The 22,749-nt window shown below is 45.1% G+C and overlaps 1 protein-coding gene across 1 annotated transcript in view; it reads right to left on the bottom strand.

Annotated features, from left to right (window-relative positions):
- Positions 1–1,342: 1,342 nt before the first annotated feature.
- The window catches only part of AGO2 (argonaute RISC catalytic component 2), a 114,520-nt gene continuing 93,113 nt past the window's right edge, over positions 1,343–22,749 (bottom strand). The window contains exons 14-19 of the mRNA XM_060195959.1: positions 21,852–21,942; positions 18,863–19,057; positions 16,921–17,055; positions 15,829–15,930; positions 13,707–13,906; positions 1,343–13,499 (exon numbers count right to left, since the gene is read on the bottom strand). Coding sequence (XP_060051942.1) covers positions 13,391–13,499; positions 13,707–13,906; positions 15,829–15,930; positions 16,921–17,055; positions 18,863–19,057; positions 21,852–21,942 — 832 coding nt within the window. The 3' untranslated portion in view covers positions 1,343–13,390. The remainder of the gene's footprint in view (positions 13,500–13,706; positions 13,907–15,828; positions 15,931–16,920; positions 17,056–18,862; positions 19,058–21,851; positions 21,943–22,749) is intronic.

Genomic DNA, 22,749 nt, shown 5'->3' with positions numbered 1-22,749 from the left:
AGCAGGCTCTCAATGTTTCACTCGGTATCATGTTAACATTGATGAGGAAAAACCAATTCCTATGGCCAGTGTGACATTTGTACATTTCCCGTCTGCTGGACTTTCTCTGGTGTCTCTTTTCCTCCTATATCCCCAACATATGCAAGATTCACTGGTGAGTCTTGGAGTGTGTGCGCCTTCTTCAATGGACTGGGGTCTTTGAAATGCCAGTAGGTTTTCACCCACCTTTGGCCCTGAACTAGAAATAAATGGGCTGGGAAGTGAATGAGTTAATAAATACAAATGACTGGAATATTGGAAGTTCGGGGTTTTACTTAGAAAATTGGTAATATTCTGCGGAAATAATGCTGCAGAAACACCTCATTTGTACTAGTTAACTTAGATCAGTTTCCATACATACACAGCATTTCCCTTCAAGTCAGTTTCTAAACCTACTATGTCAAATGAGAACTTCTACACCCCAAGGCCGTTCACCTAGTTAGGACAGAGACAGATACTGAGATGGAAGGATGGGGGGGGGGGACGGAGAGACACCCACTGCACTGCTTCACCATTTTTGAAGCTTCCCCCATTGGTGGGGACTGAAGGCTTGAGCCTTGGTCCTTGTACATGGTAACGTGCACTCTGCCAAGTGTGCTACCACCAAGCCCCTTTCAGCCATTTAAAAAGCTTTTAGTTCTAACTCTTCCTTTTCCCAACAACATGCATTTCTTTCAGAAGTAACAGATGGTCCAGAGTAAGACCACCAGCAATTTCAGAGTTGTGGCAGTATGTGTAAACAAAGCCAGGGCAGAGGTCTGGTGAACGAACCCCCATGTAGGCAGTTCTGATTTCCATACAATATGGAGCTCAAGGCCTTCACATGAAGTTTTTTTTACATTTAAAAAAATATTTATTCCCTTTTGTTGCCCTTGTTTTATTGTTGTAGTTATTGTTATTGATGTCATTGTTGGATAAGGACAGAGAAAAATGGAGAGAGGAGGGGAAGAGAAAGATAAGACACCTGCAGACCTGCTTCACCGCCTGTGAAGCGACTCCCCTGCAGGTGGGGAGCCAGGGGCTCAAACCAGGATCCTTACGCTGGTCCTTGCACTTTGGCCATGTGCGCTTAACCCTCTGTGCTACCGCCCGACTCCATTATATGAAGTTTTTAACCTTATTTTCACAGCTGCTAGAAACTAGACAGAATCACCGGACCCATCTCAGACTCTGTTTGTACTTCTGTCCAATTTATTCTTACCGTTTTTCCCCAAACTCCAAAAATTCTGGAGTAATATCTGGCTTTATTATACAAAATTTAAAAAAATATTTAAATCAAATAAAGATAGATCTTTGAGAGAGACAGCTGTAAATACGAGTTTTATTTTTTGTTTTTTGCTGACATACTATGAGGCAAAACAAATTGACACCATACAAAATAACTTTATAAAATATCATTCACATCATATTTTATCAGATTTACAGCATTCTGTGCATGTTAAGGTTTATGTAAGGAGGTGAAAAAACACTATGCCAAACTTTTAGTATTAGTTTATATATACACACAGTAAGAAACAAAACAAGTAACTGTTAGGTTTACCATGAATTTATTGCAAAAATAGTGCAAACTACTTAACCTAGTAAGCTGTAAAACAAACTCTAAAGGACCCAGCTAAGCTTAAACATGACAATAGATGCTCAGTGTCTCGGCCTTTAGCTTTCTTCACCAGTTTATTTTTTGTCAATCAAGACCACTCCCCATCTATTCAGGTTAGGGTGAGTGCTGGGGAATACAGATGTGAAGACCGGCTCATCAGAGACCAGGCTCATCCGGCCGCCTTGTGCCAGCTATATTCCTTTAGGGTCATGCTACTTCCGTAACAGCAACTTTGAGGTCTGTTTTGAAAACATTAAGATGCCATAATGTTTTAAGTTTGACCTTCGTGAAGTAAGTTATTCAACTTCTTGATGATATGAAGAATTCAGAAAGCAGCATGAACAGAAAGGATTTGGAACATTATTGTCTGCTTATCAACAAGGTATCCTTTTCCTCAGGTGTAAGTAATTGGGCAAAGTATTATTCTACTGGTGGGCAAACTTTGAACCAGATATTGTAGTAAGTTAAAAGAAAAAGAAAAAAAGAAAGAGTATACTATAAGAGTAACTTTAAATTTTCAACATTCTATTGGGGTCCAAAAAGCATATATCTAAACAAAATAATAAGAGCAAAACAAAATGCTACACATAAAAGCTAAAGAAACAAAATGCAGCATATTCAGGTTTTTTTTTTTTTTGAGGTACCTATATAAATTTAACCACCTGCCCCAAAGTACTCTTGTTAAGAACAAAAAAGAAACCAAATGCTTACTTACTGGTCAGCCAATTGTAGGGCATTTATTATTATTGAGAAAGTGCAACAACACCAATCTTTATATGCAGCATATTAAAGGATGATTTACCCTTTACAAAATATAGCTTTAAGTATCAACCTGATGGAAGTGTAAAAATTAAAAACATCTTATTAGAATCATCCCAATTTTTTTTTGGAGATCCTGCAGCAAAAAAGTCTCCCGAGTCACTTTCAAAGTTTTGCCACTAAGGAATGTTGGCTCTCTTGTAAAATCCAGAGATCTCTTTAAAATAGTAAAACTATAGATTATAGGAAAGATCCCTAATTTTTATTTCTTATTGGTACAAAATCAAATTCTTAAGACTCCAAAATATTGTGTTAACCTCCAAAGGATTAAGGTAAAAAAGATCACCACAGTAGGAAAAGTCTAGAATTGTAAACTGCCAAATAGAAAAGGGTGGAAAGTCATCAGTCTCCTGCTTTATCTTCTAACCTTCCAGAAAGCTTTCCTAATTTACAGAAATGCCGGGTTGCTGCTGAGTGCTGGTCTCCTTAATCCAGACAGCCAGCTGCTCTTCCTTCCTGCCTCTACAGCTCAGTAAACACCTCCGGCCAGGTAGGTGGGACAGAGGAAAGTGACAACAGTCCACATGATGCTTGTGAAATTAACTTACAAACTATACCAGAGGAAGGGGGAGGCATGGATGGGTAAAATAGCAATGGTAAGAGTATGTGATTTTTTTTGGCCATCCCTTCATTGGCACAGACAATGAAATAACTATGTATGTGCATAGAAGAGTTTGGAATTTATTGTTTGGAAATGGTTAAAAATTTCCTTGTGAGCATTTTTTCTCCCCTTCCTTTTTACAAGAGGGCAGTTGGGATTCCAATATGTGAGCAGTTGGCTGGGGGGAGGGGGGCGCTTACCAAATTCCAAGGCCAATTGAGCAATATGTAACATTTAATTTCACATGATTTTTTTCCCCCAATGCATTAGGATTCAACACAAAAGGCACAAAATAAATAAAAATATTATTAAATAAACGGAAATTATGATTTCAAGCTTTGTGTGGTGTTAACAACTGTTTGGTTATTTATTTTTTTCCAATTTAATTTGACAGACTTAGTAAATAGCACCCAACTGTTTAACTGAGGTAGATCCACATTGTAAAGAAAGCTGGGTCCCCTCCATGTTATGTCTAAATTTAAGATGCTTTTACAAAAACAAAAATCCATGTAGTTATATGCAGAAGCCATGTCAGGTGGCACTACCTGAAGAAAGCTTAAACATGAGCAGGGATGCAAATATGATTTTTGCCCAAATCATACTCTCCTTCAGCCATAAATCTGAGACGGGAGGGAGAAACAAACATTAAAAATAACCCTGAAAAACTCTCAAGACTTTAAGAACAGGTCTTTTTGACTGACTGCCACCGAAGTGCATAATGGTCCATTTTCATTAAGCAATAGCAACAGCCAAGCCAGAGAGAGAGAGAGAGAGAGAGAGAGAAGATATCGGAGTTAGTTATGTCTCAGTGAGTGAAAGTTTCCCTTTGTAACTTTGAAGATTTAAGTTGTGATATATATATAGCATTTTTATCTGAACAGTTAAACTCACTCTGCCTAATATTTCTGCATACTCTGAAACTTACAAATTTCACATCTGATTAAGGCTTAATTTAAAGTGGCATCACCACCTAGCATCATGCAAGCATTGGACATCCTCAAAACACACAGAATGGTATTAACTAAAGACAAGGACCTGAAGCCTCAGAATTATATTTAGCAGATACTATGATTTTATAATTAACTTTACAATTCATGTAATAAATGAAAATTACACAGAGAGGCCAATGTATATAAATACTAGTTTATACAGGGACTGTCAATTTACAAAACAGCACTGCACGGTCTCTATATTGCAAGCACAGGACACCGTCACGTGGACGCACTCCACAGACTAAGGGAGTCTGCAGACAAGACAAGAGTACCACCTGGAACAAGGCCCCTGCAGCTGCTCAGCTTCTTAGAGAACAGTAAACTTTCAATGGTCATAATACATTTTGATTCAAAATGTCTTCTAAAATGTTTTATTGTAGGGGGGGATATTAAGAAGGGGCGAGATCTACCTATGGGGCTTTTTGAATTCCTTTTTGGTTCTTTTTTTTTTTCTTTCAATTATTTTATAAAAATAAAATAAAACTAGAAAAGTTCCTAAAACTCAGGGGGTAAAAAAATCCCTCAATACATAGGAGTTAAGTGATCTGAAGTGTACCAGAGGTAAGAAAAATCTGGATTTAGACACTACATTCTTTTATTTAATAGCCACTTCGCCACACAGAAATGTACACTTAATTCTTTCAAAGCTTTTTTTTTTTTAAGTGAAGACTCACTTGCTGCTACAGATATAAAAATGGGGAATTTACACTTTGAATAACCACATTAAAATCCATTATGCAACTCAGGACTCAAATTTCCCAATTTAATGCTAGATTGTATACTTTCAGGATTTTAGTCACATCTATATTTGTTTTTTGAAGAGGAACTAAAATTGTTAATGTATCATCATTCCCTCGGAAGCCAGCAGCCTCTGCCAGAGAAAAGGCTGCTGTCAGTGAAGGGCATGGGGAGGGGCACTGAGAGGACTTCTGGGGCAGTTTAGAAGGCTGGATTACTTCCTCCACTTGAAACTGATCAGATCCCTCCCCTTGAAGGAGGACAGGTAGATTTTAATCAATTAGACCATCAGCCAAGAAAAAGCTCAGTGACCGGCCAGAAATAGAATTAAAAGCTGTATTTTCAGGCGTGTCAAAATTGGAGTCCTGTGTGCATAGCTCCAGGTGACACCCGCCCAAGTCAGCAGTTTCCCCAGTCATAAAACAGCAGTGACAACAACAAAAAGAACTTTCCCAATTAAGAGAGCAGGACTGTTAGCACCTTATGTCCGAGAACCTCACACGTGTTTTACAGACATGATTCCAAATTATTTTTAAAGAGATTCACTCATTTCTCTGAGAGACAGAGACCAGAGTACTGTTCTGGCATATGCTGCGCCAAGGATCGAACCCAGGGCCTCTCAAATGCAAGTCCTACGCTCTACCCGCTGAGCTACCTCACAGCCACTCCCAATTCTTTTCTTTGAAATCCAGTTCCATTACAGTCCATGTTCTTGTTGAGTGACTGAGAAGCAATGTGCCAGCTTATGCTGATGGTCATAGTCAATGTCTGGCTAAGATAGCATATGCACCAATTTCCTAGCCTCCCAGTAAGTATAGACTAGGTCAGGGTCTGGAGAAGCCAGGCAACCAAAATTGAAAGCTTTCTAACAGATAGTGGGCATCACAGTTTACAGAACAAGGAGCTGAGGAGCAAAAGGTGCTTCCAAGGCAGCGGTCAGTGATTTTCATGTGGAATGGTACAGGCTTATTTCCCAATAAAAATGCAGCTCCAACTTAATTCTGAAAGGACCCTGAGGACTGAGCTTTAAAGGCACAGGGTCTGAGACTGGGTCTTCCAGCAAGCTTGGCCTAGAAGGGATGGGGACCAGAGGAAAACCAAGGGGCCACTTGCTTCTTGTGGTGGGAAGGACTGCCCCCTGCCCCCACAAGCCACCTGGTTCTCTCAAGTGATGCCAAGGAGTCCAAGAGTGGGTTTACACTGTATCCTTGGCCAGTGTGTGGGGTGTTCTTGGGATCAACTCAGGCTTTCAAGGACCCCCAAAACTCAATGTTCTGAGTGGCTGGCTTCAAACTCTAGTTTCTGGAGGCACCTGGGGAGGGTAAGGGAAGAGTTCATATTTGGTGTTTTAGTTTTAATTCTGAACCACTTAAACACAGGGGGGTTGTAAATCTAAAAGAATTCAGTCTCCTCCAACCATGCCCTCCCTCCCCAAAGGGGATGGAGGTGAAGTGAGTATTTAGCCCTTAAGCCATAGACCACTGAAGGGTAAGTAAAGACCTAACTTCTAAAGTTCCCACATCAACCAACAAGATAGAAAATTGTTAACAAAAGCACCAATAACCTTCTTGTTCTCTTTCACGAATACAAAGATGGTGGAGAAGGCCCACCTGAGTATTCCAGAGATGTTTGCAAAACCATGCTGGGTTCAATAGTTCCCATGACTCAGTCAAGGAGTTGACCATAGATAGGGCAGTGGCCCCACCTTTCACCCAACAACCTGTATGGGAATCTGGCTGAAATGAGGCCGTCACCACCAGGACCCAAAGCAGCCTGGAAGCAGGTTAGCAGAGGCTAAGTACCTGCCTGAATGCCCATGCTTGCTGGGGTCCTTTGTAGCTATAGAACAGCATGATCTCAGAATCACAAAACACTCCTAGAAAGACAGCAAAGGGCACTTAGCTCTTTCAGAATGAAAGCAAGCTTGTAGCATGAAAAGCAATCAGAACCCCAAACAACAGTGTTAAAGGCAATTACTTCCAGGTAGTGATGTCCCTGGAACCTCTCTGGACCAAAGCCAATGTCTGATGAGTGTCCAGCAGGGGAGCAGAGTCACCTCCACATAGGCAGAGACATTTGTTGCTGCAAAGCTGCTCAACTGTCCCTTGAGCAATGAAATGTAAGCTGATGGGAGGCGGGAGGGGTGTGCCCCAGGGCCAATGCTAACCTTCTAAAGATGAGCAGAGGGCAAACAGAGAAGATGTGAGCAGGCAGAGGGTTAGACTGATGACTCATAGCTGAGTGAGGACAAAGGACTCATCTGACAGCAAAGTGGTTCATCACAAGGATGGGGACTCAGAGGCAAACACCCCCTGGACATACTTCCAGAATCCACTCCGGATGATCCCGGGTGCCAGCTGTACAACTCCAATGTCAGGGAACCAGTCGCAGCCCCTGTGTTTCTTTCAGACAAAACACCTTGACTTTGAACAGAACAGGATGCTTTCAGAACTTAAACTGTTTTGAAGTAGGAAGTGACAGCAACTCAAGTTCTCTAAGTCAAAGGACAATTATGCCTGTGTTGTGTTTTGAAACCAGGCAGCTACTTTAAGTGTATTACTTGCAGGAGAGAGGGTGTTGAAGCACCTTTGTGATTTTACAGAGTGTATAAAAAGGAAGAAGAGCAAAGGAGACCACTTTCACAACCCATTCACAAGTAAAGCAGCAGGGGGAAAAAAGTGCTTTCTTCCAGTGAACAGGTAAGAGGAAAGCCAGGGGCATCAGGTCCTCTGCAGGCTTCCCCACACGTGGGAACAGGAGATGCCGCTGACCTGGGAGGCTGGTGCAGAGAGCTTATCCATTCATTCATGCTGGCCCTTTAGAAACCCAGAGGCTTGGAGCTGGGCAGCCCTGAGGGGTCCCTGGTCCACCCCTGACACCTCAGAAGGGTGGAAGGGTCTGCCCACCAGTCACAGTATGGCACACAAATGTTCAAGCCAGAACTGAACAGGTAGATGTTCACAATTCAGTTTATTCAGGCAACATTTTGGCTGTTTTCAGTGTGGATAGCTACACTTTAAGAGCAAACATGAATCTAATGAGAATTCAGAGGTAGCCTTTATCTGCGTTTATTTTCTTTAAACTTAAAAATAATTAGAAACCACCTTCTGTAGTGATTTGGCTAGGCCAATACATTCACTTTAGACAATAAAATGGCAAAAACACATCCAAGAAAAGCAGTAAGAGGGCACCATGATGGCATTGATTCAACATTAGCACACACTCAGACTGAGTGGTCAGGGGTAAAAAGTTCCTGTGTGTGTCTGATCCTGGAACCCCTGACCACAAACAGAATCACGTCTGTGAGCTGGAGCACACACACTAATTGAGCGAAATTACATGGCAGACAGGAACAGCAGTGGGTTCCAAGTCTCTCTAGCATCTGTGGGTTAATAAGCCCAGTTGACAGTGACTTCATGGTTTAAAAATGATGGCTGACACAAGAGAATCAAGGCAGGCTCTCTACCAACACTGGCCATTCACATGTTTTTTATCCAAACTGTCAAGTGCTGGGTGCAACTCCAAGAAAATGCTGTTGGGAGCCCTGGCAAACAAGGAATTGAAACAGACTAAAGAAAGTGTTCAAAAGCTTTACAATTAATCCTCTAACCCAACCTTCAGATCCCAAGGAGAGAGCACACATTCCTTTCATTATATTGAGAACACTAAGAAACCGAGGCTAGTTTGTCCTTCATGAATGGTCACTAGATGCAAGGCTGAAGAGTACAGAATGAAGTCCAAGCAACTTTTAACACATAATACTGAAAATGTGTGGCAGTATCTCAGAAACAAAGCAATGTGTTGTGTTCGCATCACTTTTGCTACCCACAATCTATTTACAGTCATTTCAAACAAGTACAGCAGATGCAAAGTTGGACACAAATAAAAAGGAAATTGTCAAAAAATTCAGTGCAATTATTTTGAGTTGAAAATTTTCCTTACAAAAGAGAATGTGTGTGTGTGTGTGTGTGTGTGTGTGTGTGTGTGTGTAACAAGGACAGCTCATCACCAAGTCACACGTGCACTATGTCTATATCCAGAAACATCACAGCAGCCAAAATAGCTGGTGTGGCAGCTAGAGAGAACATCTCGATTACTTTGGGGAAGGGCATAAGGTAGAAATAAAATATTTGCATTCTGAAAGTGAGGCATTCGAACACTGAGGGAGTTTCTTATTTATTGTACATTCCTTTTCTTGTGAGTGGGAGAGATGAGTCAAAGAGAGGTCACAGGGTAAAGTCTATGGCTTGTCTGGGCCACTGGGATTGTCCCGCTGTCTGGAATTGTGTCAACTTCTAAAGCTCCTCCTAACGAACTGCCTTAGATGTAGGAAAATGCCCATGAAAAATCCTTTTACCAGTCTACCAGATCAAAGTCCCACTGGAGGACCACATCCAGATCTGAAGGCTCCATGATACAAGCCAAGTGCTTCCTGATGACAGGCCACCAAGAGAAGCTGTCCCAGCCCCCAAAGGCGCCCTGGAATCTGGTGTCTCAAATGCATGATGCTTGGATGGTTTACCCCTAACATATTGTATCAAATATATAATTTAATTGAAAAAACTGCCTTCTAAAAATAAAGTTTAAATCACCCTGCAGATCAATGTAAAATTACATTGCTGCACATATACGAAAAACAATCCATCCAGAAAAATTACATTTGTGGCTTTCAAAAATAAATCATCCGGCAAACTTGAAGGTAAACATTAGTAATTTATAAAAGTTGGGGAAAATAATTTCTATCATCTCCATCAGGTACCACATGCATTGAAATATCCACATTGGCCAAATCAAACCAGAGCAGAAAGGAAAAAAAATAATAAATAGCAACATTTGTACTTAACAACAATGAAAAACAACATATAATATAACCTCAGTAAAATCCCCCCATCCTGCGGTAGGAACTGAACTTTTTGCCTTTTCTAAGGAGCACTCAACATGCAAGAAGCAGGGGTAAACATCGGTGAGCGCACTGATCACGGCCAACCTTCAACTTCAACAACACAGAAGTCACTCCCTGTCTAGCAGTCCCTCTGTGGGCAAGCCAAGATTGGCGGGGGTGGGGGTGGGGGTGGGGGTGGGGTTTGTTTGTAGTTCTAGAGTGCAAACATTCATTCAAGGGAGTGTGAGGACACCATTGCGGATGCAACACAATTTGGGAAAGGGAAAGCAAACCCTAGAAGGCAGTGTCATGTATTTATGAGAACACAGCTCAAAGCCCAGAAAATCAAAACCAACCATCACTTCCTAAGAGCGCCGTACAAAATGTTTCTGAACAAGGAACATCTGAGTCTATGACACACAAACTGTAGGATGGTGGCTGGATCTGACCAAAGGCTCATCTATAAAATGTGACAGTGGGTGGCCCCCTCAATCACTTAGTCATGAGGACAAGAGCTTGTCGCATGTGATAGATAGTGGTGAGTGTAGTAAGACCTTAATTCTTTATAATATACAGCGGAAGAGTACCAGTAAAACAATTTGAGAGGCCTCTTTTAAAGAGACGAAATAAAACCCAGTTTTTCTTTAAAATGAATCCAGATTCGACATCATAATTTTCACATTCAGTTTGCTTAAAGCAAGGCACACCTTACTTAACAGTGGGGTGGGGCAGGGCCAGTGAGTGGACGCCTCTCAGGACTGCACAGGTCCTGTGTTGGGGGCCCATTTGAATGCAGGTGGACAGAGCTGAGAGAGCCCCTTGTTGGGCCATGCCAGGCCATGAGGTAGCCCTGTGTGGTGCAAGCACATTGAGAAGTCGGGCAAAGAGCTCCTTTTGGCTTCCATATGAACAGGGCTTGGACTTTACTGCACTTTGAGGTTTGACTGTCTCAAATTTATCCTAATAGTGGGGAGACTGACAGAAATTTGGGAAGAGAATCATTTACCTGAGAAATTGTAACTACAGCCGTTTGGTCTTTGAATCATCACACTTGTACAAAGGTATGCAGTTAATCCAGCTGGAGACATTTGCTCTGCCAATGGATCTAGTATTCAGGGTCTCTTTCACCACGTGGAGGGCTACCAAAAGCCCCCTATCTCAGAGTACTTATGGTTGCTAAAAACGGGAATTTTTCCTTCAGACAATTTTAGAGGGCTAATTTCCTGCCAGTCTACAAGCTTTCCTCAGTACTGGTTTAGAAACATCTCTGTCTACCGCAAGGAGAATCTCTTTCCCTGAAAAGGGTCACAGCCCCGCACTCTTTCCCTAAAGCTGTTCAGAGCTTCTCACGTGCCAAGAGTCATGAATCCTGCAAGATGGGGAAAAGGCAGGTGCCTGGGAACCTGCATTTCCACCACATACCACCACTGCCCTGGCCACCTAGGTCCTGCTGCCGGTGGGTGAAAACACACCTTTGAGACACACTGTTTTAGATGATTCTAAAATGGCTGGAAACAAACCCAATTTCAGATTGTACAAGTGTAATAGTCAAAGCATTCCCTCATCTTGAATGGTCCTGATAACTTAAGCCAAGAGTGTGTTGGTATCCTTCTGGAACTAGGAGAAAGTGCCACTTGCCAATAAAACAACACAGAATTGCAATAATTCTTAGAGCAGAGGCTTCTGTCATTTGAAAAGACAAAAAAAAAAAAAAAAAAAGATACAGCAAAAAGAGACTAATGCCATTGATAAGACACCCACATGCGCACGTGCGCGCGCGCGCGCGCGCGCACACACACACACACACACACACACACACACACACGCATGCACACACCACTCTGAGTATGTATCTTCACAAATAAGTCATCCCTTTGTCATTGCCGCCCAGTCAGGCCAAGTGTTCATTATAGCCCCGCCTGCAGCTCCCTGCCACACCCCCAGAGGCAGCGAGACAAGGCAGAAGCAGGTGCTTACTATAGCAATGGGAACCCCTGGGGGGACCCTCGCTCCATTGCAGTGCCAGAGGTAAATGTCAGGCTGGGATGGGGTGGGGGGTTGTGGCCATCAGCAGGGAGAGGAAACCTACAGAGCACAAAGCAGCACTAGGGGAAGGCTTGTCTCCTTCCTTGAATCTCTTAAGTTGAATATGGGTTTGAGTCTTAATAAAATTACCTACAGGGACATAAAGCCCATTTAGCACAAATAGAGTTATCTGTTGTTAGCCTTTTCAAGTTGTCCATGGTATCACCTTAGTGCAATGGTTTCTAGATTGGCAAACCCACATCTGGGGCCTGGAAAGCAACTCAATGCAGGAGAGTCTACCTCTCCTGCTGGCTCAAAACCCACGATCTGCAGAGGGCAGCCCCCAGCCAGCTGCCGGCCGCACACCACCAGAGCCACCACCAACTGTGTTTCAGTGCATAGATCCTATGAAGCGCGCCCAACAGAGCCATACGTAGAGAGAAGTGCACTCTGATCCATGAACTTGCTTCCCAGGAATGGAAGTATAAATAGATTCTATTTGTGCTTAATCGGCTGAGCAACACATGGGGGTGCGGCAGCAGCGAGAGACTCCGTGAGTGCCCCGGCCCCAGAGGGTACAGGCTACACAAGCTACACTGAAGGGAGGCGGGTCGCTGTCACATTGAGTTAATTGCATCCTCCTGTACTTAAAGCACTGGGAACCACAGAGGTGGTCCACCCTCCAGGCTCCAAAATGCTCTTGATATGCTAAACAGATAACAAGAAGCACCCCGTAGTCAATAAAATGGAAAAACAAAAACAAACAAAAAACAACAACAATAATAAAAAAAACCAGCTTCTATCTATCACATTAATACTGCAAACCAGATATATATATTTTTCTCTTACATTAAAGACATAACAGTGAAAAAGGATTGTACTGTATTTATCACCACAGACCCGTATTCTTCAGAAACTTTGGAAAATAAATGTCACAGTCCTATAGGACAAATCTTATGATTAGACTGTCAGCATATTGTCTTTTTTTTTTTTTTTAATAAATTTTTACTAAAATGGCACTTGTCTGCCAATCTCTCTGGACCTATAAATGTTGTAAACACGCTGGCCCATCTTCTGCCCCCCTCCCCTTATTTCAATCTGAGTGAAAGGTGGGTGGTGGCAGAACAAGACACCTGTGCGTGCCCACACTTGACTGCCAGCCCTCGGGTCCCAAAGAGCTGTAAGCCAAGGCAGGAGCAGACTGGTATCACTTGGAAATAGACTTTAGTGACAACATCAGGAGATTCAAGGCTTTAAAACCACATTCATGCTTTGTGTTGCTTTCACTCTCGGAGAATGTTCACAGCTAGTTTGAGCCCATCGATTTCATATAGAATCATGTGTTAAAAACAAGTAAATTGAATGACCAAATAAATTAAAAAATGTTTTAAAGCCCTGAGTTCATAAACTGGTTTTTAGGAGATTTTAGGAAACACGGGACTCTATTTTAATAAGCAGCTTATAGATTTTGGCAAACCATATTTCCTACGACAATGGGTCTCATACAGGTCTGCAGTTCAAAATCCACGTTTGAAATCTGGGACGGAAGGCATTCTGGAAAATGGAGAATCTGCTAAAATCAATGATGTCTCATGTTCGATGCTGGCTGTCACGGAAGGGCTGGGCATCTGTTGGTCTGAGTGTAGCTGGTCTCATGTGAATCCAACTCGGTACATAATCGTAAACACTAAAACACGTCAAGCAAAGTACATGGTACGCAGCGTGTCCTGATGCACCTGGACTGCCTTTGCCAACGCTTGATGGTCTCGGCCGTTACTCTGCCCGGAGGTATGGCTTCCTTCAGCACTGCAGGGACAGGGGACAGAGAAAGCTCAACGTTTAATGCATCTTTGGGCAGTGTGACAGACACCTGAAGAGGCAGCCACACAGCTAACAGAGGCAGCATCCTGCCACCAGGCTACCATTACCTCTCATTCTGGAAAGCAGCTGTGAGTGTCTACTTTAGCAACAACGCCTGGCTGTGCCTGCCAACCAGGGATGGTATCCACTCACCTATCATGTTCTTTATCCACCAGGTGGTACCTGGCCCGGAAGGCCACCAGGTGAGCATAGTATGCTGGTGCCGGGATTGACACAGAGCGTGTGCAGCGCACGTAGGTGTGACACAGCTGGTAGGTGAGTATCTGCAGCTCATCGGAAGAGAAACGATTGTCATCCCAAAGCACATGATAGTGGGAAGGCCTGCTTGTTCCCTGGAAGCAAATCAGAGGGTCAGAGATGAGCATACAAGAGAGAAGACTAGAAGTCAGCTGTGTGTGGTCTGGGAGATGGCGCAGTGATAAAGCTTTGGACTCTCAGGCATGAGGTCCTGAGTTCGATCCCCAGCAGCACATGTGCCAGAGTGATGTTTGGTTCTTTCTCTCGCCTCCTACCTTTCTCATAAATAAATAAAATCTTAAAAAAAAAAAAAAGAAGTCAGCTGTGGGGGTGCTGCTGAGGTCAGAGGTGCTTGGCCACATGGCACAACACCCACACTTTGTAGAAGACACAACAAAGAACACTGAATGACCACAACGTCTTCGTATATGATCCTATGTTTTGTTACAAAAAGGCATCAGAACGATATCCATTCTGTGACTTCATAACTGTGAAATATAGATGATATACATGATCATTTACATATAGAAAAAGTACAGGAAAAAGCCAAAGTAATGTTAAAGTGGCTGCTTTGAGGACACTGCCCTTTGGCTTTCTTTCTTTCTTTCTTTTATAAAATTATCTTTATTTGTTGGACACAGACAGACAGAAATCAAGAGGAGAAGACAGAGAGGGAGAAGAGGGGGCCAGGTGGTAGCACAGCAGGTTAAGTGCATGTGGTACAAAGAGCAAGGACCGGCATAAGGATCCCGGTTCGAGCCCCCGGCTCCCCCACCTGCAGGGGAGTCGCTTCACAGGCGGTGAAGCAGGTCTGCAGGTGTCTGGCTTTCTCTCCCCTTCTCTGTCTTCCCCTCCTCTCTCCATTTCTCTCTGTCCTATCCAACATCGACAACATCAATAACACCAACGATAAATACAACAATAGGGGCAACAAAACTGAAAAAACTGGCCTCCAGCAGCAGTGGATTCGTAGTGCAGGTACTGAGGCCCAACGACAACCCTGGAGACAAAAATAAAAGGGGAGGGGACTCTTAATTATAGCTATATAATAGCAGCCTGGTAAGTGGTGCAGTACATAACGTGCTGGTCTCTCAGGCTTGAGGTCCTGGGTCTGATTCCCAGCACTGCATGTGCCAGAATGATGCTCTGACTCTCTCACACAAATAATTATAGTGATTAAATGAATAGATTATAAAAGAGTTACATAGTAAAAGGAACTTTTTTTTTTTTTGGCAGAACCAGAGCTTTGCACATGTGAATTTCACCACTCTGTGTCACTTTTTCACCCAGGGAGAGATACCATGATACACCACAGCTCTGGAGCTTCCCCAGCTGCCATACCAACCTCCTGTGTGCTCCCGAGGCTCAAACCTGAGCTGCAGGCATGGCAAGACATAGACTGCCTAGTGAACTAGCGTCACCTTATGCAGCCTGTATAGTCTGAGGTCCCTGGACTATTTGCCCAGAAGCAGTGCTTTCATGCATCTAGCTCTGCAACGTCAGGACACTAAGCCCTGCCTCCCCAACTGACTCAGACCCAGGAGGACCTTCTGTCCTCCCTTCTTTAGTTACCCACCACTTCCCCATTCAGCTGATAAGACCTCTCACCTCTCCCAGCCTAGCGCTGCTGCCTCTGCAGTGATCAGGAGAGCCTCAAAGTGAGAGGGAGTTTTCTGGTGACCTCTCCGTGTGTCTTGAAGATGTATATGCAGGGGACTGCAAGGCTGAACTCCTAGAGTGGTCATCCCCATGCCACTCACCACTCACAAGCTTGGCAGGCTGTAGACCTTTGTGATCTCCTCTAAAAGAGGACCCACCAGGGCATCCCAGTGGGTGAGCTAGTACTTGCTGGTGGGCAGCCCTGACTGTCCACTGCTCCCACCCCCACACCCCGCTGAGTGATTTCTCTTCACTCCTCCTGGTCCCACACAGTGCCTGGCAAGTCTTTGTGCTGTAAGTGGTGACTAGATGTGTGGATGACACTTAAGACCTTGTCCTAAGGCCTTTCTGTCCTCACCTGGATGCCAGCATGACTACATAGGTAGAAGTCAAACTCGGTTGGGTGGGTGATTTTCGTGTCCACGGTTGTGCCTGCTGGGATGTTTCCGCTTTTTCCAACCTTCAGAAACACAGGAATCCATTAGACACAGCAGGCGACAACAAAGGAAAGGAACAAACAAGACACAGTCACTCTGCTTCTGATGCTGGGCTTCTTCAGTCAGGGGCTGTCTCATTTTCAAGTTTTTAAAGTGATTAGTACATTCATTCAGTGCTATAGAATTAAAACAAGACTAACAAACAGTAACAACTCCAGTTAAATTAATTCTATTTAATTTAACTGGGAATGGGCTGTTTTTCACCACTTCTCACAGAGACCCACAAGAAATAGGTGGTCTCTCCCATCTCCAGAAAAATCTATACGGGACACTGAAAGTTTTCTTCTCATGCCCTCTCCCCCACTGGGGCTTCCCTGCTCCAGGCCAACGCAACACACTATAGCACTGAAGATTGCTCAAGTGTAGTGGGGATTGGGTTCAAACCTAGGTCATGCATATGACAAAGCAGGTACAAGTGAGTTATCTAGATGACCCAGGATTCTTTCCTCCTGTTGACATCTAAAGCATCTCACTTTATCTTGGGAGTGGGGGGTGGTGACTAAGTCACTCCACTCCCCATCCCCAGGAAGGCAGGCAATATAAAGTATATGAAACTCCTTTTTAAAGCTTATGCTCTAGCATCAGTAGCTGATGGAAGGGCTGGGTGTACAGCTCAGTGAAGGAGTATAAGCTGTCTATCTGTGAGACTCTGTTTCCCTCCATCCAGAGCACCAGAGCGAAAACAACAACAAATATTTAAGTGAAGATCCAGCTGCTGGCATTGGAGCAGCAATTGCCCCCCCACACACACCCAGCCCTAACAGCATCTGAACTCCAATCTGTCAGTGATTATTATGTGACATTTGAACATACACACAAAAAGGAGAATACCCACACAACTCCTATGAACCTTCAGCTGTACGGAGAGAAGGGATGTCTCTGATACCTCAGGGTGGGCCCCCAAACCTGGAGCTCTGAATAGCTCCAACAGGGCCACAGCTCTCAGGACTCACCCGCTCGTTCTTGTCAGTGCAGAAGAGTCGTGTGTGGTGCCTCTTCTGCACCACGATGAATGTGATACCTGGCTGGTAGTCTTTCTCTAGTTTGATGCAGGCCTCACGGATGGCCAGAAGCTCATGGTGCAGAACCTAGGGGGGAAGCAGGATGTGCTTAAGGACCATGGGCTCTTAGGGCTTCCTGTCACCTTAAAAAATAAATGCTTCTGGTCCAGGAGGTGGCACAGTGGCTAAAGCACTGAATTCTTAACCATGAGGTCCCGAGTTCAACCCCCAGCAACACATGTACCAGAGTAATGTCTGGTTCTTTCTCTCTCTGCCTATCTTTCTCATGAATAAATAAACAAATTATTTAAAAATAAAAATCCTTCTGGGGCCAGTGAGGTAGCATAGTAGTTATAACAAAAGGGGGGGGGGCAGGATGGTGGCACACCTGGTTGAGCGACATGTTAGAGTGTGAAAGGACCCGGGTTCGAGTCCGTGGCCCCTACCTGCAGAGGGGAAAGCTTTGCAAGTGGTGAAGCAGGGCTGCAGGTGTCTCTCTGTCTATCTCCTCCTTCCCTCTCGGTTTCTGGCTATTTCTAATCAATCAATCAACAAAAATAAATAAATAAATAAATAAATAAATAATCACACTTGAAACTCTGAAATCCCTGGCAGCACCGTAAGCCAGGGCTGAGCCACTAAAAGTCAGTCAGTCCCTTTGTAGTTTTGTTTTTAGACCAGGGCACTACTCAGCTCTGGCTTATGGTTGTGCTGGGGATTAAACCTGAGACTTTTTGATGCCTCAGGGCTGAAGGCCTTTTTGCATAGTCAGTATGCTCTATTCCCAGCCCCCAAAACTATGGTTTTAAATCTACTGATTGTACTAGTTTGTAAGCTCTTCAGCTTTTGCCTTTCATAGCCCCTTTCTTCATTTATATAATGGAGCTAATGACACACATGGATCATGGGGAAATGGTTTAAGGAAGATAATGCATCATGGCCAGCGGGCAGTGTATCCAATAGAGGACACACATTACCATGTGTGAGGACCTGAGTTCAAGCCTCCAGTCCCCACTTGCAAGCTTCACGAGTGGTAGTGAAGTGCTGGGGGTATTCACTCTCCCTCCCTCTCACCCTCTATCCAAAATAATTACTACTACTTAAAAATAAGAAAATGCATCAAACTGCTCAGCATAATCCCCGAGTGAGTGTGTGATAGGGTATCGTTGCTATATAGCAGTTAATTATGACAACACAAGCATGACCAAACTAACTCAGCAACTTACATTTTGTACTGGAGAGGAGGGAGAGTATCTTATTGAACTGTCACTGCACCCAGGAGCTGGGGTACAAGCAAGGTAAGACACAGTCTTATAGTGGGTGGATAACCTCTCAAAGAGAGATGCAGAACAGCACAGTGACCACATAGATTTTAGTGAATCTCCCCATCCCCTCTCAATTCTCTCCGTCACACACACACACACACACACACACACACACACACACACACACACACACACACACACATATGTATAAAAGGGGCCAGGTGGTGGTGCATCTGGTTAAGCATACACATTATAGTGTGCAAGGACCCAGGTTCAAGACCCTGGTCCTTACCTACAGGTGGAAAGCTTCATGAGTGGTGAAGTAGAGCTGCAGGTGTCTCTGTCTCTCTCTCCTCTCTATAGTCTTCTCCCCTCTCAATTTTTCAGTCTCTATCCAATAATAAAATGCACTGAGCCTCAACAGTAACCCTGGTGGCTAAAAAACAAAAGAAATGGGTCTATAGAGGGGGAAAGAGTCCAGAAGGGCTCTTTATAAAGGGGAGCCCACAAGAGGGGAGAACATTTTCCAGTGGCGGGAGCCCAGAAGCTTCTCCCCAAGCACAGCTATTGGACCCCTGAACTAAAGACCTTGGGGCCATGGAGAGAGAGACTCAAGGAGGAGGCCCCACCTGCTGGAACTGGCCTTCAGAGACGCCGTCACGGTAGAAGATGATGCGGGTGGGCTTGAAGCGTGTGGACTTGTAGAACTGAATGAGCAGCTCACGCACCATGGCCGCAAGGTCCTGGATGATCTCCTGCCGGTGTTGCTGGACCCGCACAGTGGCACAGTAGCGGTTGGGGTGAGCATCCATACTGCCCACAACCTGCAGGGTAGGCAGAGTGTTTATCTGGGCTTGAAGAGTCTCCACCCTGTGGCTTGGAGAGAGAGAGTGTGTGTGTGTGTGTGTGTGTGTGTGTGTGTGTGTGTGTGTGTGTGTGTGGTGTGTGTTTACACAGGTCTCTGCCCTTCTATTCAAGTCCTGCTGGAGCGATAAGGTCTTGTCAGATGGGAACATGATGTCTTCCTGCTGACAAAGCATGTGGCAACAGTATTTATAAAGACCTCTGGTGGTCCGGGAGGTAGTGCAATGGATAAAGCACTGGATTTTCAAGCCTGAGGTCCCAAGTTCAATCCCTGGCAGCACATGTGCCAGAGTGATGTCTGGTTCTTTCTCTCTTTCCTTTGTTTCTCATTAGTAAATAAATAAAATCTTTAAAAAAAAAAAACCTTCTGGGTGGGGCAGGGTAGATAGCATAATGGTCATGCAAGAGACTCATGTCTGAGGCTCCAGAGTATCAGTTTCAATCCCCTGCACCACCATAAGCCAGAGCTGAGCAGTGCTCTGGTAAATAAATAAATCAATAAATCAATAAATAGCTGTGAAAAGGCAGCTAACTGCTCCAAACCTTTATTCTGCTATGGACAGACTTGGCTGAATGACATTAGTTCAAAGATGCCATTTAATGAACTCTTTCCCAAGATTTTGATCCCTAGGAATGGCAGAGCACCCTACACAACTGGCATGTAGGCAGCTAGGGCACAGTGCCAGCCAGAGGGAGCCCATGAGGCCCAGGTTTTCGATCTGAGGATAGAGTGGCCCGCCCACAAAGCATGAGAGACTGTTTCCTCTGCACTTCCTGGCTGAGGCAAGCTAGTCCGTTAACTTTTGAAATCACTGGGCAGCGGTGCGGTGGGGCTGGGAGGATGGAATGACATACAACCATTTCATGTCAGAAACCCTCAGCAACTTGCTTTCTTATTTTTGAGTTCTCACTGAACAACAGTCTGAGTTAATTCTCCCAAATATTCCATAACCCTTGCCCTGTCAGTTTACCTCTCAAATGAAGGGAAATACCCTTTTACATGTTTTAAGTTGGCATAAGGCATATACCAAAGAATTCTGGGGATCTAGAGTAAGTTACTGTTTTCACTGAAATCTGAAAACCAGTAGGCCTCCTACTCTGGACACACCCTTTACTGTTCCATTGCACCAGCCCAGAAATGTGAGAGTTAATGGGGACTAAGCAAAGCAGGAAAGAGCACTGTGCTCAGCTGAGAACCTTGCTGTATCCCGACATTCCCACAGAAGAAGCCTCACTGGTGTCCTCTGTCAATCTGCCCATAAGACATACTGCACTTTCACTTACTAACTGAGGAAAGGGCTGAAAATCACTTGGGACGCAAAAGCTGGTGGATCTGTAGGCAGCAGAGGTACTGAGAAGCAGGCTGAACCAGTCACAGGGATCACTGAACACACCTGCTAGTCTGATAAAGGAAGAAGAACCCCTGGCCATGAGACAAATGTCAAGTGTGCCATTCCTTCCCTCTCAGGCACCCCTCTGGGCCTCTCTCCTGAAGGCTCAAACCGCTTACCTTTTTCTTTTTTCTTTTGGGCGGGGGGAGCTAGCTGCCTGCATACCAGGTATTAGCTGAAGTGTGTAATCACATTGTTTCACGAGGTGAATACTAGCTGGCTGAATACTAAGGTGACTACTAGCACCTGACTTTACACAGAAAGTGAAGCTCAACTATCCCCCAGCCAAGAGCAGAAAATCCAATTTAAGGCTGCCTTGGGCTCAGGGTCAAGGTCAAGCTGGTGTTTTCCTGTGCTATGCAAAGTGATGGCCCCTGGAAGCGGGGCTCTTATTAGAGTAGCCACAAGGATGTGTCCACAGGAACAGGCCAGACACAGGAGCCCCACACCTCTAGACAGGGCCACTGCACAACAGGCCAGAGTGTCTCTCGGATATTGAGATTCTCAGATGCACTCCAAGAGGCACACAACTCCAGGAAGCACATTCTCTAGGCCCCCAGATGGCTTCACAGAAATTAAGGAAATCTATCACAGTCCACGCGCCAGTCTCCACTGGGAACTTGGGGGCAAGCTCCCACCAGGTACTTCCTGACCTGCTGGGCTGCAGAGCACTGGGCTTTAGTCAAAGGCACAGAGGCCAGGTCCTCTGCTCCTGTGTCCCTCACTGGACACCTACACTGTCCTGAGCTGATGCTGGTCTGGGCCTGATGTGGAGGTCAAGTACTATCTGTGCTGCCCCTGCAGAGTGGTCAGCAAAACAAGAGGTGTTGAGTCTGGGTGCTGAGGAGGAGACAGAGGGTCACGTACACTATGTCTGCCTCCAACAAAGGAACAAAATGGGCCACACTCCCACATGGGTAGGCTCACACAACCAGAATGTTTCTAGTCATCTACCCCCTTTCCAGAGACAGGAGTCTGAAAGGAGTTGGCAGGGAAAAGTGACCAGTTAGCTCTAGACAGTTTGCTGATTTTTACCCTTGGCCTGTATATACTTGGCATCTGCCCTAGTGAGCTATGACACCTGCAGTGTGACCAGAGCAGCAGGGTCCCCTGGTATGATGGGGGGGGGGGGGTACCTCATAGCAATCTTTCATATTCAACAGCTCTAGTCTGTCCTGTAGTGCAGGGCCAATGCCACGTCACACAACTCTCAGTCCTTCTTTGAACACATTTTTGTCTATTTCCACAGGACTTCAATGACTACACCTTTTAACATCAGTCCTTCTCAACGGGATGCAGCGACCACAAAGCTGTAATGGAATCCACCCCCTCCCACTCCCTCAAGGAAAGTACAGACACTCACAGCAGCAATGGAGGGCTTCTTTCCATCTCCAGCAGGTGGGTGAGTGACATCAGCCCCCAGAAAGATGACTGGCTGCTGGAACACAGGAGGCCTGTGGAGGGAAGCGGAGTGTCAAGAGGCCTGCCCAGGACCATGTGGTCACATGCCTTGAGACCCCATCTGGCAGATGGAATCAGAAGAGGTCTGGGATGTGCATCAGAAGAGCCCAGAGGGGAGAGCAATGAGTATGGTACAGAATGAACAGGGCAGGTCAGGGACTGACGGAAGGAGCCCAGGGTCCAGGGATAGCAGGGTAGACATGAAAACTTCCAAACCCTTACCCAAACTGCCAGAAGGCAGACATCCCTCCCTCCTTTGATATATGAGCTTTACCAGCAATCATGTTCCCATAGGGGTGACAGGGCCACTGTACTTAACTAGGAGTAGCTGTCTTACCCGGGTGAGGATCCAAGGGAAAAGGGGGATTCAGAGTAGGGGCCGCCTACCAGTGTCCAAAGAAACATGGACAAGTCTCCCTGCTCCCATCTCCAGTGAGGTTCCAGCCTCACCTGGGGGGTGGGGGATGGGGAATCATGGGTCTTTGCAAGACCTGTGGGTGCAAGCCACCAGACGACCCAGGGAGGCAAAGCCCCAACATTTGGTACAGAGAGAGGCTGGGAGACAGAGGCCTGAGCCTAACCTCACATCCTGCTGACTACTCTGGACACCTCCAGTTACCCCAGCTGGTTCACTGCCCTCAGAGCAGGAAAGAGGAGAGAGAGAAGCACAGGGGCTGAGGGCTACGCTGACCCACACCCACGTACCCACATACACACCCACGACTGGGCCTCACTTGCCTGTGCTCACAGGTTGTAGCACTCACCCCTCCCCGCCCCCCACCAGGCCTATAGCCCCCACT

The sequence above is a fragment of the Erinaceus europaeus genome, chromosome 8 (genome assembly GCF_950295315.1).
Source record: "Erinaceus europaeus chromosome 8, mEriEur2.1, whole genome shotgun sequence".
Classification (NCBI taxonomy): domain Eukaryota; kingdom Metazoa; phylum Chordata; class Mammalia; order Eulipotyphla; family Erinaceidae; genus Erinaceus; species Erinaceus europaeus.
The sequence above is the reverse complement of the archived record's forward strand: the minus strand, read 5'-3'. Positions and strand labels throughout refer to the sequence as shown.